This window comes from Salminus brasiliensis, chromosome 13 (assembly GCF_030463535.1).
Source record: "Salminus brasiliensis chromosome 13, fSalBra1.hap2, whole genome shotgun sequence".
Classification (NCBI taxonomy): domain Eukaryota; kingdom Metazoa; phylum Chordata; class Actinopteri; order Characiformes; family Bryconidae; genus Salminus; species Salminus brasiliensis.
This window is the reverse complement of record NC_132890.1, coordinates 24,350,680-24,365,775: the sequence shown is the minus strand read 5'-3', so window position 1 is coordinate 24,365,775 and position 15,096 is coordinate 24,350,680. Positions and strand designations below refer to the sequence as shown.

The window sequence follows — 15,096 nt, the reverse complement described above, 5'->3', positions numbered from 1 at the left end:
ATATTATGATGCCTCAACAACAGTTTGTCGTGTTTTATGAGATTGATGTCCCTACATCATTCCCAGCCCCTGTTTTAACCTGAGGTAAGTCAGTTGCGCTGGAGAGCCATTCTCTTTGCAATAGAGGGCAAAGCGGTTGAAAACAAGATGGCTTCCATATGCCCTATAAACATCCTCAAGTTAACCTAGTCCTGAAAGATTTACTGAAAACTGAATTTAGTGGAACACCGGAGGCCCAAAACGTTAGTAATTTACAAAAGATCATCATCATAAGAAAATCTTGCATCTTCAAAACTGTAACTGCATAAGAGAAGCCAAAAACAGTGTTAGATTTAATGCATGTTAATGTATACTGGCACAAAACAAAGTCCTGATCTGCCCACAATACAATGCAAGACCGCTAATCCAGAGGAAGTGGTATTGTGGAGCAAGGAAGTTCAGGTCATGTCATAGACACAATTGATAGATTTCATCCCCACTGAAAGCTTGAGGGTTTCTTGTGTGATTGTGCGGTTCATCAAGGTCAGAAGAGAACCTACACAATACTGATACACACTCTTACTTGTCTTTTTTGTGGTCCATATCCATAATCACTAAGTAATTGCAAGTGGTTCTGGACAATTTCTGCTGCTCTATCCATAATGAACAGTTCACCACGATCCCCAAACCCCTTCATCTTGTGTAACTCATAATTCATAATCAAAAGTTCTTACAATGCGAAGACCAGCTAGCTTTTCAAATGGTGTAATATGCATGTTTATCTCTCTCTGTTACCCAATAAGGTTAGGGCTCAGCTCTGTGTGTGTGTGTGTGTGTGTGTGTGTGTGACTCAGAGCTCACAGCAGAGCACTGGAAAAGATGAGAGCTCTATAAGTGAGTGACATCACCCAGCACCAGCCAACAAGGTGCCAACTCCTGCACTGAAGTGTGCAGATAGCCAAGCCGGAAAAACCACAGCACAGCGCCTGACCGATAACAAAAGTTAACGGTGGGCCATGTTGGAGGGGCAGAGAAACAGAGCAGGCGTGGCGGCCTGTGTCAGGAGTGTGTCCATGTGGTGTTTTCTTAGGGCTGCACGATTTAAGAGGAATTTCATATTGCGGTTTAATCGATGCATATCACAATTGGATAATCTACAGCAACAAAATGTCTTGTAACCCAGTTGAAAACTATATCGATTTAGACACACTTCATGTGTCTTCATTATCAGGTTTATATCAAGATAAGGCCAAGCCATGTAGTATGTCGCTGGCGCTGGATCAGTATCTGTGAGGAAGATAATCATGGAGGACTAAGGTGAGTCAAATCATGTGCGACAGCATATAAAACTGAGGATTTGGAGACAGCACCAACCTTTGGCACTGCACAAGAAGGGGACAAATGGATAAACAACTGGTTGCCGCGTCACAAGTGGATTTTCCGTTCCACACAACAATCGGATTTTAGTCTGACTAACTGGAGACGCATTTGAGTACTTTTTGCATGAGCGCTGGGTTACTGATCACAAGGTTGTGGGTTCGATAACTAATCTGCCACTGTTGGGCCCTGTGGGGCATGACCTTTTACCTTCCCTCCTCCAGGGGTGCTGTAGCATGGCTGACTCTGTGCTCCGATCCATACTTTCTAAGCTAGGATATGCAAAGAGAATTACTTCACTGCACTGCACAAGTGTTTTAGTATAATAACAATAATTAGACCTAAAGGCCTTAAACTTGGGCCTGCTATAAGCCCTACTGGAACCCCTGGAGAAACCCATCTATAGTTGGTCAGTAAAACGACACTGTGGCATCCAATGTCACGACATACTGCACGCTCCAAGTCTGCAGCTTTTCAGGCTTCATCTGTGCCACCTCTGCATTTGTGCTCTTTTGCAGACAGACTGTGAAAAACAACATGAAGGCTCCAGTCTGAAACAGCAGTCCACGCCTACTTTCCAAAGTCTCCGCCCCCCCCTCACCAACTCTCAGGAGCTTTCGGCTTGTCGGCCTTCTTCCTTTTTTCTTCTGTTCCTCCTTCTGTTTCTTTCTTTCTTTTCCCTCCCTTCCCCCTCTCTCCCTGTCAGTCCCTGCCTTAGCCTACCCCCCTACTACTCCTCCCTTTCCCTCTCTCTCTCTCTCTCTCTCTCTCTCTCTCTCTCTCTCCCTCCCTCTCTCTGACTGAAAAGGTCTGGAACAGATTAGGTGCAGGGCTGCAGTATAAAGAGGTCTGGCTCTGGCTCAAGTCTGTCTGCATGTGCAGCAGAAAAGCACTCTGCCTGCTCTGGGCCTCATGCAGGGAAGGAGGGAGAACGGGAGAGAGGGAGGGAGGGAGGAGGGAAGGCGAGAAAGAGTAAGAGTAAGAGTAATAGAGAGTGGGGGGGGGGGGGCTCTTAGCTGGGGGGGGTTGCATTTGTACTCAAAGTCCAAATTAGCTTTGCTTCAGACTGTGTGTGAGAATGGAGAATGTGTTCCACAGGTCAGATGGTGTAAAAAGGCCCTCAATTCCAGAGTATGACGATTACGCTAACCACCATTTTAACGTTTCTCTTTCCTGTCTGTGGTTTCTTCTCAGACTGGACAAAGTGGAAAAGCTGCTCTACAGTCGACCGGAAAGTCAACAACGATCAGCAACACTCAGCACAAGTCAGCAGACAGCACACACACTCCTTCATTTCGGGGGGGGGGGGATACAGTTCTCAACACGAGCAGTGCTACATAAAACCACAAGGGAACGCCCGGACAGCTGGGAGCTTGTGGTAAAGAACGAGTTAACCAGCAGCCCCCCCCCTTTCTCTTTCTCCCCAACTTGCTTTTCGCTCGTTCTTTGAGCTCTTCCATTCCTCTCCTCCTCTTTCCCTCTCTCTTTCTTCCTTCTTCCTTACTCTGCTCTCCCCTATTTCTCTCTCTGCTCTCTCATTCTCTTTTTCTTCTTGGCTCTTCCCACCCCACCCCCTCTCTCTCCCCTCTTCCTCTCTGCAGTTCCCACTCTCTCATTCTCTTGCCCTCTCTTCCACTCCGTCTCTCCGCTCTCCCCACTGTTCCCCTCTCCCCAGCTCTCTCTCTCTCTACCCCACCCCCTCTTTCTCCTTTCTCCCTGCTGTTCCCACTCTCTGTCTCTCTGCTCTCCCCACTATTTCTCTTTCGTCCTCTCCTTCACTCTCTACTCTGCTCTGCTCTCCTTACCCAACCCCCTTCCCTCTTCCTCTCTGCTTTTCTCTACCTCTCTCACTACTTTTCTTTGCTACTTATCATTTTCCCTCTACCCACTCTTTCTCCTCTCCCTTACTCTTTACTTTCTCTCCTTTACTTTCTCTCTTGTGCTCTTCTTACTCTCTTTCTCCCCTCTTTGTCTCTCCCTAGCTGTGTCTGAAATGGCATTTTCACTATATAGTGCACTACTTTGGGGTTTCACCACTTTGCAGTGCTGTCCGAAAACAGCGCACTACAACAATCCCAAAATGCACTGCAATAAGTAGTGTATGAACCCTAGCAAACACAGCTCCCGTCTCTCCTTCTCCCTCAGTCTCCTCTACGTTTTCTGTCTTTCCTCTCCCCCACTCACTCTCTCGGTGTTCTCCCCCTCACATTACGTCTGGGGCCCACCAGGCTTGGATGTTCGAGACTTATAAATCTTCAAAGAGCTCAAGGCATCTGAGCAGCGTTTTTGCCTCTCGAAGGACGCGGCCCGGCACACACCGTTTTCCACTTTTCTCCCAGACCACCTCGGAGTGCAGGAACTGCTGTGGAAAACTGCTCTGAAATGTTACCACTAAGGCCGCCGCTATCAATCAGATGTGTAATCGAGTCACTTACTGATTATTTTGATCACCCTGACGAGGACTTAGATGAACAACAACAAACCGTGCAGAGCCGGTAAAGATCCAATGTACTTTAAACTAGGAACAGTAGTAAGTGTTGGCTCTGGTTCTTGCTTTAAGAATTGGGAGAATTTCAGGAATGGACCATCATGCAAACCTCCAACTAATCAGAACAAATGTATTGAGAAAGTTGCATTAATAGGTAGCGAGCACTGTGTTGGAGATGCTCGCCTAGCCACCACAATTTGGACCATGTGAAACTATCTCAAAGCCTTAAAAGACTTCAAGTGCAGGGCTGTTACTTTAACCTAGGAAAAGTACTCGGCTAAGTTTCCTATTGTAAGAGGAGGAGGAGAACTTCATCCATCTAATGGAACCCATGTAATCACTGCCAACTGAGAAAGCCAAAATTTTAATCAATGTATTTTCAAGTGACTAATAAGGTTTAATTAGCAGTTAGCACTGAGAAAAAACAAGCAAATGAGAGCCTGTTTAAACATGTAGACAGAGAGAGAGAGAGAGAGAGAGAGAGAGAAAAAGCGAGAGAAAGCGAGAGGATGAAGGGAGGGCACTTTAAGCATGAGTAACTCGAAGTGACATAAGCAGAAACCTTCATCTCTTTGTGAGTCTTACTGACAGAGGGGATTAGAAAAGGGGGCAGGAAAAAGAGGGGACAGTTCTCAGTAAGACCACCAGTGCTTGTCGCCATGCCAACAGTTTACAACTCAGAACTCCCCCTCGGTTTATCGGTTTAATTGGCCTTTGGGGAAACTAAGGTCTGACTGTTGTGACTGGAAAAATCCAAGTTCATATTTGCAGGGTGCAGAAACAGAGTGAGTGAGTGAGTGCTATGTGTGTACTGAGATGAGTGTGTGCGCGCGAGAGAGAGCGCGAGTACAGAGAGATCACATAGCTGAGTCTTGAGTTAGGATAGAGTTTGGCTAACCTCAATATGAGTCACGGGAAGTGGGAATAATTTCAGAGCACTCTCTCACTCTCTCTCTCTCTCTCTCTTCCTCCCTCCCTCCCGCTCTCCTTCATACACTACTGGCTACTACTGCCGGCTGGGCAAGGTCCTACTAAGCCTCCAGACATCTAAAGACCCCTAAACACAGCAATGTTGTTCTCAATCAGTTGGTGACTCCTGCACACTCTTAAAAATAAAGGTGCTTCCAGTGGTTCTTTGAGTGAAGCTGTAAAAGAACCACTTTTGTATTGCAGATCCTTTCCATCAATTGAAGGTTCTTTAGACTTTTAAAAGGTTCTTCACACTCACACATCTCTTTGACAAACATGGTTCTTTACGAAACCAAAAATGGTCCTTCTATGGCAGTGCTCAAAAAGACTTTTGAAGCACCTTCATTTTTATGAATGTAAGTGCTCTATTGGGTGTTTTATTGCTTTGGAAGGAGGTGGGGGTGCTATAGGGGTGGGGTCTCTAGTGTTTTTCGCTCTTGTTCTCTGATCTGTCTGTGAATAAAATCATTATACTATGAATTAGGGCTGAATCAAATACCTCAAACCCTAAATAAATAAACAATTTGTTAAAAATAAAAACATTTATATCCATTTCCTTATTTCCTTATTTAGTATTTAGTATTCTGAGACACTTTAACATTGGCGAACAGTCAGTTCTTGAAGTGTTGGAAGCAGGAAAAATGTTTTTCACTTCACCTGTCTGTATCACTGCTGCTGTCAAACTCAAATGCTTCCTTATTTGTCCTGTAAAGGACAGCTCAGGCCAACGAATATAGAAAGTGGTATAAAGTATAAAGAAGGGGTATAACTGTGCAAACGGGTGTGGTCTTTATCTGTAAAGCTCACCAAAGCGCGGGTCCAGCCTCGGGTCCAGCCAGGACGTGGTTTTGTTCTTGTGGTTGATGTAGTAGATCTCTCCCTCCGAGGTAATGGCCTGTTCCCAACCATCAGGAAGAGGACCTAAGAGAAAACAACCAGTATACAGCATGATCTCTGACATTCAGTTACTGAACTGTACATATCAGATGTTTTACAATGTTCCCCAGTTCTGCTCCTTTAGCCCCTGTAGCTTCTGCAGATCCCCTCAACTGTCCACCCAAATATTAAGTGTTAACCTTCACCAACATGAACCTGCCAGACCAATCCTTATTCTCATAACATAAAACAACAACTCAGTCCTGAATCTTGAATTACTCTATAATAAGTCATAAGAAAGTTACCATCTGGTTAAAAGACTAAAATGTAGAGTGCAGGGAAACAATAGGAGAAGTACAGGCTGGTGCCTAGACATGTCATCTCCATCTAGAAGAGACAACCCTGTTAAAAATATAAATGGAACTGTGAATGCTTTTAAAAACATAGGCAAGATACTATATAGCCCATGGCCTTCTCAATACCAGGGGATGAAAGGGGGTGGGCTGGGTGTGGAGGAGGTACTGTGGAGATGTTGGACAGGACTAGTCATGTTTTACGTCTCCTGAAGATCCTTCAGGCTGCTCCCCCTCTTCAGATAAGCATCACCTTTTCATGAGGATTGCTGCAGAGACACTCCTACACCTCCGTTTCTATTCATACATATGCAGCCCCTGGCATGTGCATGGAGGGTTCTGTGTTTGGTTAAAGTTGTGTTTGCTTTGGCTGGGAGATATATCGTCTAAACCAGTGTAACAGTATTTGTGTCACACAAAATCGATAATCAATACTGATTCATTTCTGTCCGGGTATTGTTTACAATATTATCTAGTTTTGTGTCAATCCAATCAAAACAGAATTATATACTTATAAGTACTGTTATATTAACTTTTATCAGCATCACCCATCACTAGGGTTGAAGTAGGGCTGAGTGGGAAAAGTGGGTTGATCTGTCTTATGGTGTGTGTGTGTGTGAGTATCAGCAGGCTTCTGACCTGAGGCTGGGCTTAGCAGGTTTTGTTGCTGAACAGGCACAGGACTGCCTGGGGCTGGCTGGTTCATCTGCAACATGGCCTTCCTAGGGTCCTGCCAAGTGGTTGACTGGTCAATGTGGCTGTAGAATGAGAAAAGCAGATATAAGCGAGAGGAACACAATATAAATACAAAATCACCAGTAGCATTTACATAAGACCCAAAATATCATCAATAGAATTTAATGTGAAGTGACGTATAGCTTTTTTTGGCATTATCCACATACATCACTGCTCCTCAATTCACTCCAGGATGAGCACATATATTCAGTGACATAGGGGTAAAGACAAAGAAGGTGACAAAAGTCAAGACAAGGAAAAGGTGAGGAAGAAAGATGATAGGAAAATGAGAAGATGAAGGAGAAGAACGTGAAGATAAAAAGTGGAAAACAAAATTCAGGCTTCAACATGGCTGCTACTACAGTTTGAGCTACACTGATTTTAGTCCATGTTTACAGATAACAGTGTGTCTAAACACCTTCACACACTCTGAGGAGAGTGGTGACTTAGGCATGCGGTTTACACCAAGCTTTACGGAGGGCGAGCCATTACTTATTAGCTACATCAGCCTGGTAGCTGTTTTGTAAGTGCTACCAAACTAATCACAGCACTTCAGCTGCCTCCTATGAGCCGAGTGCAGCTAACTCCTCATCTCCTCGTCCTGTGCCCCAGCAGCTCAAGTCCGTTTTGTCTGCTGAGACTAAAAATAGGTGTGTTTTGGGAGTTCATTTCATAAACTAGAGCTTGCAGAGTGCTGGAGCTGCTCTGAGAGGAAGACAGGAGGCACAGTGAGCTGTGGAGTCAACTTTGGCCCAGATTACATGTGATCTGCTCATGAGCAGAAGACTGAAGGATCGCTGGTGTGCAACACAAAGAACTGAGCGCCTTTCAAGGAAAACCATCCCACACACACACGCACACACACACACGCTCTTACTTACTTACTTGTGTTTATTCAGTCGCTAAACACAGGCAGTAAGGATGAGGACAGGGTAGGGGCACTGGTTCCTCTGGGGTTTTGCAGGGTGACTTTGTTTCATGGCAGTTTGCACCACTCTTAAAGCTTTAGCAATCTGTCATATGTTGAGCTTTGACAATCGCTGCTGATGAAACTAAGCTAAGCCATATCTCTCTCATACATACACACACACACACACACACACACACACACACACACACACACACGTATATATATATGTCTTCAGGACGTAGGGTCATGCATGCATCTAAAGTCAATGTAAAAAGATTTCATTCCAAATCATTTTGGAGCTTTTTTACTGGTCCATTAAGCATGAAATTTGGACACAAGGGAAAGAACGAGTGCACGTCAAATAGTGAAAAAACGACAGATTTTACACTGAGGGATGCCACAGAAATACCACTTTAGTTCCATGAAGAAGTGGGTTTATAATAGAGAGGAGTGGGAGTGTGAAGAATCTTTGACCGATCTAAAGAATCCTCACTTGAGATAAATGGTTCTTCAACAATTTAAAGGTCCTTCAAACTCACATCTCCATCCTGTTTACACCTGGCATTAATAAGCGTTTTTGGAGAAGCTGAAGATGCAGTTTAATGACGAGTGTAAACAGAATCCAGACACTATCTGGATACAAAACACTTTCATTTCTTCTCCACTCGTATCACTCAAGGAACCATTTGACTGTACTAGGCCTACTATTTTTTAAATGACCCTACTCGTAAACGTCACGTTACGAAACATATGAATCATGGAGCTTCTGTAAATGTACTTCATAAAGCCAAGATCATTTCATTTGTCCTGCAAGTCATCCCTGGGTTCTTAAAATATAATCTAAACTAAAATTTATTTGGCCTTTCAAATGCTCCTCTTAAATAAATCTGATTGAACAACGCCTCTAATCACTTTTTCTTCCAACATTTCAAGGTAATTAAAGACAAAATAATCAAGTCTGAGACTTTTCTCCACACTCTTTCTTTCTTCCTCAGTGAGAACTCCAGCCAGTGTGGCGGGGAAGCATTTCTAATTATTGCTTTGTTGGGACTTGTTGCTTGATTAAGATGGAAGGCTAATAGAGGAAAAGGCCTCGCTGGCAGGCCGGGCCTGGGCCATTCAGGCAGGGTCATGCCTCGGGCTCCTCCCAGCCAGCTCTTTCTCCTGCTGCCTGCTCCGACACACTGAAGTGTCAGCCTATTGAACAATCTGGCGCCACTTTTCCAAACGCTTTCACCTGCTGGACAAAGCCTCAGACAGAGCTACGACCCCCGAAAGGACGGCCGCTATTCACCGCGTTCCCCACTTTCGCCTCCGCTCGCAGCGCTGGCCTCTCGGCTCTATTTAAAGGGGTTTTGTCATTGAAAAATATGGAAGGTTGTGGTGTGACTCACACAGAGCTCTAACTCTGATATCTTTTCGAGCATCGCCTTTAAAGACGGATTATGATCGTTAACCAGAGTTTAGAGGCACCACAAACCCGCGGCCAGGTGTTACAGGGAAGTTGAAGGAAAGGGGAGAACGACTGTCATTATGCCTCAAAGGCAAAGCCTTAGCTACCTACTGTACAGTGAAAAGAGAGGGAGAGAGAGAACAAGAGAGAAAGAGAGAGATAAAAGATAAAACAAAAGAAGAGGATGAGAAAAAAAGGGAGAGAGAGAGAGAGAGAGAGAGAAAGAGAGCGAGAGAGAGACAGACTGACTCAGCACTTCTCCCCCTTTGCTAAGCCACCCATTTTCAAGCCCCCTCTTGTTTATGCTTTGCTGATCAAAGGACCTGCCAAACACTAACCCCCTCCACCCCCCTGCTTCCCTCCCACCCACCAGCAAACCACCCTCACCCTGCCCCCAACACACACACACACACACAGCCAGGAAAACAACCCAGTCTGCCTCAGATGAGGTAGACTGGGAGGCCTCTTGAGGAGGGTCAGGAGGGAGGGAAGGGAGGGATGACCATGAGGGGGAGAAGGGAAAAAAAAAGGACACAGAAGAGGAAAAAGAAAAGAGGAAAACAACAAGCACGGAAGCAATCCCTCACAACTCCACTGGCTGAATGGATTTCTGTGGCGCTGTTACACTCTCGCTCACCCCAAACCCCCCCCTCATCCACCACCCCCACCAGGACTGCTGCTGGAAACTCTGACAGAGGAAAGGGGACAGGGAGTGTGTGTGTGTGTGTGTGTGTGTGTGTTAGTTTTAATTGGAGCACAGGATGTGTGTGTGTAGATCTCCTCTCTTGGGTTTCAGGGTAAGGTTAGAAGCAGGCAAGCGCACACAGGTGGGCTTTATTAGTCCTAGGAGGAGTGCACACACACACACACCATTACAATCACAACCAAATCACCTTACTCAATTTGTACCTCTTTGTTTTATTGGGGGTATGTTTTAAAATATACATTTAAAGTCGACCAAACAGAACTGCCAGACACTGCCAAAAATACAACAGCATCAGCATAAACAAAAGCAGCCTTCGCCAATTCAACAAAAGCATAATAATGGCATTACATCATGTGAGTGCACTCATCAAGACCAATTTAACATGTGTGTAAGCACACTAGCCAGTCAGAACATTAAAACCACCTGCCTAATGTTGTGTAGCCCCACCTTGAGGCGCCAAAACAGCTCTAACTGGTCAAGGCCTGGACTCTGAGACCGCTGAGGTGTCCTGTAGTACCTGGGCCTAAGACGTTAGTAAGAGAACCTTGGGCGTTCATAACCCTGCCACCGGTTCACTGGTTGTCCTTTCTTTGGGGCACTTTAGATAAGAACTGACCACTGCATACTGGGAACACAGACAGTCAGTATATGAAAATAACACTACAGTTAAGAATGATTTTGCTTCTTCTATGAAGTTACCATAACTATAAGGCTCGATTACATCAGTGACAACATGCTCACATGGTGCACACAGACATTTGTAACGCACTGTCTGTCCTCCTTACTTCCTTCTCAACAGCCCAGACTGAGGCCCTCGAAGGGGCAGACCCAGACCTCAGCCAAACTGCTAATTCTGGTTTCTCCAAAATGACATAATAGTAACCCCCCCCCCCCCCCCCCCCCCCTTCTTTTCTTCTGGAGTCGCAAATAAGAGATATTCCAGGCCAAAAACTGAATCAGACTAATAACAGGCTGAAAAACAAAACGTTCCTTACACACACACACACACACACACACACACAATGTGTTATTGTACTCAAAAACACACGGCCAGGGACCAGGCCAAAAAAGCCTTATTGTTGCCTCACTCTCTCCGTCTGCTCATGCAATGTTCTTTTTGGGCTTCGAGCAGACGCTAGCCCACTTTGAACCTTCGGCACTCTGCCCCTGCTTCTGAGATGAGGCTGAGGAGTCCGGGAAAGTACCGGGAAACCGGAGGAAACGGGAGGAACCCCCCCGCCCCCCCGGTGAACCCCATCCAACAAAAACAATAGAAGAGACGAGTGGACATATAGGACCATTTACCATGTTCTCTATGCTCACATGAAAGGCATTACTTGAATTACTACAGTCCCTTTTAATTCACTATATAAAATAGCTACGCCTCAGCTGAACACGTGGACTTTGCTTAATAGCTACACAGCCAATTTCACAACATTAGGTTTTTATAGAGTGAATTTATAAATATCTGTGTAATAGAGAAGAATCTTGGTGTTGTTTTTCTGCAGTGCCAGGAAGTCATGCAGGCATCCCATAGGTATTTATGTATGTACGTATGCATTTATCAGTGCATAGATGTAATAGCGATTTGTCCCCAATGTATATGTAAAATGATATGTCCCATATGTATTACACATACTTAAGCACCTGCATGTAACGTATACCACGTATCACATGTATAAATATACATGTACACACTCACACAGACACGTTTGATATATGCATGTCACTGCTTATGTGTAACAGTGATTTGTACCATATGTATCATTAATGTAAAATAATGTCCCATTTATATTACATACTTATTTAAGTACCTGTATGCTATATATCCCCCATGTATTATGTGAGTAATATTTAAATACCTCTATGTAATAAGAACGTCTTCAGTCCATCATCATCTTCAGTCAATCAAAAGTTAAAGTTTTTGGTTGTATAAGGTACAAAAACAATACACACACACACACACACACACACACACACACACACACACACACACACACACACACACACACACATTTCAGTCAGCTTTAAATAGGCTATGAGCACCACACCCCCCACCCACACTTATAAATAACAGCAGCACAATAAACAGGGTCCTGATAATTGGGCCATCAATCAAAGCTGTTTCTGTGCCTGGGTGGGTGCAGGCCCAACACTGTGAGCTCACCCTCCACACTTACAGCCCCCCAACCCCCCAACCCAGAGAGTTACCTCTGTTCACTCTGACTTCCTCAGTAAAGACCACAGTGATGACAGCTGGGAAGAGAACCTGAAAGAGACCCTTGGGCCATCTTCCTCTCCATGTCCCTCTCTCCCTCTCTCACTTTTTCAGGGTCATATGTGCCTCTCTCTCTTTCTCTCTCCGCCCGCTTTTCTCAAGGCCTGCACTACAAACTGGCCGTGCAGTTCCCTCAGTAGTCCTCCCCACTGCCTGTGTGAAAATACAGTGAGTGTTCGAGGGGTCCTCTGAACGGAACTTTGTCTGCATAACTGAGGCCACAATCTCATCTAATGCCTCCCAGCTGGTGGCCCTCTGCGACCGGTCACGGCTGGGAGCGGTAGCCATGACATGCGTGGTGTTTTTCCAAGGGATGTGCTGGATACTGTTGCCATAGTTGTTGGTTTGCAGTGTCTGGCTGCTTTTACAGACGGCCTGGTAGCTTTAACACCGCTGATGAATGACTGGGACTGGTCACTTATTGACTAGTTGTCCAAATGAGACTTGTCTGTTTCTCACTGCTAGATAACATTAGAGGACTTTGAGCTCTGCTATGACTTATTCACTTCCAAAAGCCTAAATTCACCCAACAAGCATATTTATCTAATGGATTAAAAATGACCCCATTGATTGTGCCATACATACCCCACTACAACCTGTGCAAGGAGAAAACCCATGCTGTGCTTTGGGCAGGTGAATCTTAAATCTTGCTCTGGAGGTTTCCTCCTTGCATACCCCCCATTAAACTCAAACTTGTGCAGTCTCTTTCTGACGGTAAATGCAGTCTGTTCTTAAACAGCTACCTGAAGGTCCTGTGATGACATTACGCATCTAGTGGTCTGCTCTTAGGCTGAACTTGCTAGGACGGCCTGACCTGTCCATGTTGGCAGTTGTGATGGTCTCTACTTCTAAATGACTTAGCGGACAGTGGGGCACCTTCTTTCTGAAGGCCCCAGAGAGCCCTTTGGATCCTGCCATGGTGATCTTCACCACTCACTCCAAAAAAGAGTCAGTATAGTTAGCTAAAGTGGTAACATTTTAGTGAAGGACAGTGTTCATAAGGCTACATAAACCTGCATTTAGATTAATATAAGCTAATAAAAAAGTGTGCTCGTCAATGTCGAGGTTATTTGACCTCAGAAGGTATTGTCATGGCGCTGGTTGGAATAAGCCCATATAAATGTTCATTTAGGCTTCTTTAAGTTATCATGGCAGGCTTATGTAGGTGCTGTGTACTTTTATGAGCACTGCCTTTTCTGCACTAACCCGCAGGGTCTTAACAAGAGAGCTGTGCACTGTGCTGACTCGCCTGTTCTCACAGCAGTCACAAACCACGCTGTTCCTCCCTCTTTCTGACCCCTTTTCCAGTCCAGGACTGGGTGGATCCCTCACTTTTAACAAGGAACTACACTCATCCAATACTGACTCAAAATGGACTAAGAGAGTCCTCCCCTGTGATGACCCCTGAATCTATTTTTTTCCATTCATTATCTGTTCTGCCGTGCGTGTCAGCAGAATATAACAAACAGGCCCGGTCATTGAGAACGAGCGGGTGCCTCTGGTTTGTCCAGCATGGTGACCAGGCCACGCTGCACAGAGGAGCTATAACTACAAAGGCTCTCTTTGAGGAAGAGGCCACAGCCTTCCTCTCCCTCACGCTCCAGCGAGTGAAGCAGCAAGATGGTGGCTGCGCGAGCGGGCGGCGGTTTGGGCCTCCATCAGCAGGACATCATCAACAGAGATTACTGGCTGACCTCCTGACCCCTGGCCGGATCTAGGTTCCACTTTGAAGGACAGCTCATATCACAATGGGAGCTAACAGCTAGAGGTGCACAATATACTGTTTGTTAATCATTGTCGCGATATTGGTCTTTTGATTGATAAGGCTGTGATTTGCATAACTGGGTATACTCTTTCAAATAAAGGTGCTTGAAATGATTCTTTGAGCGACACCACTTTTTGTTCCATGAAGAACTGTGTTTGGACTAGAGATGTGTACAGTGTGGAGAACCTTCCAAAGGTCTAAAGAGCCTTCAGTTGATGTAAAGGTTCTTTAGCAATTTAAACGTTCTACACACCCCTACATCTCTATTAAAACCATGGTTCTTTAAAAAGTGGTTCTTCTTTGCCATTGGTCAAAGCACCTTATGAAGCAGGTACGAGTAAGAATCTGAGACACTTTGACAAGGACCAAACTGTACTGTGTCAGAACATCTTCAAAACATCAGGGTGTTCCAAGTATGCAGTGGTCAGTATCTACCAAAAGTGCTCCAAGGAACGACAACCGGTGAACAGGCAACAGGGTCATGGGCGCTCAATGCATGATCCATGGAGGCCCCACCTCATAACTTAAAGCATTTTCTGCTAACATGGTGGTGCCAGATATCGCAGGACTAAGGCATGCTGTGTTTACACCCAATCAGCTATTTGTTATTATGTAGGCTAGTTAATGCAGTTACTATACTTATACAGTTGTTGTTTACATCTGTCTTTAACACATTTAGTTATCCAGCGTTCTAACAATAACATATCACACTACTGACCACCAGACTGAAGATGTTAGAAATGTCACAGCCCTGCAGAACCGTAGACCAGCTATGTGTGCAAACCGATAAGGAAAAAAGCTGCAATGTGCCTCCGAAAAGGTGAACGGAACAGAGGGGAGGGTGAAAGTGAAGCTGTGTGTGAAGTGAGTGGTCTGTGGGAACTGTAAACAGTAAGCAGTCGGAGCTGAAAACGCTGCTGTTCAGAATGACCCCTCCTACTCAGACGGACACGCAGTGACACAGGGTGTATTGATGTCTGGGGTAAAGGTGTCTTACACATACACACAGGAACATGCCTGTGTGTGTGGTCAACAAACCAGAGGTCTGACAAACACAACTGTAGGCCAAATGAATGGCTTTAGAGCAGTTCAGCAGAGTGAAGTTAAACCCTGGAAGACCAAACAACTGAGAGCTTTCAGAAAACAGAACAATAATCTAAACAGACACCTACCACAGATCCTGCTACCGTTTATAACTCCAGTGCAT

At 45.1% G+C, this 15,096-nt stretch overlaps 1 protein-coding gene across 1 annotated transcript in view; it reads right to left on the bottom strand.

Annotated features, from left to right (window-relative positions):
• Positions 1–15,096, bottom strand: part of yap1 (Yes1 associated transcriptional regulator) — a 40,547-nt gene that overhangs the window by 11,271 nt on the left and 14,180 nt on the right. The window contains exons 3-4 of the mRNA XM_072695524.1: positions 6,682–6,800; positions 5,621–5,734 (exon numbers count right to left, since the gene is read on the bottom strand). Coding sequence (XP_072551625.1) covers positions 5,621–5,734; positions 6,682–6,800 — 233 coding nt within the window. The remainder of the gene's footprint in view (positions 1–5,620; positions 5,735–6,681; positions 6,801–15,096) is intronic.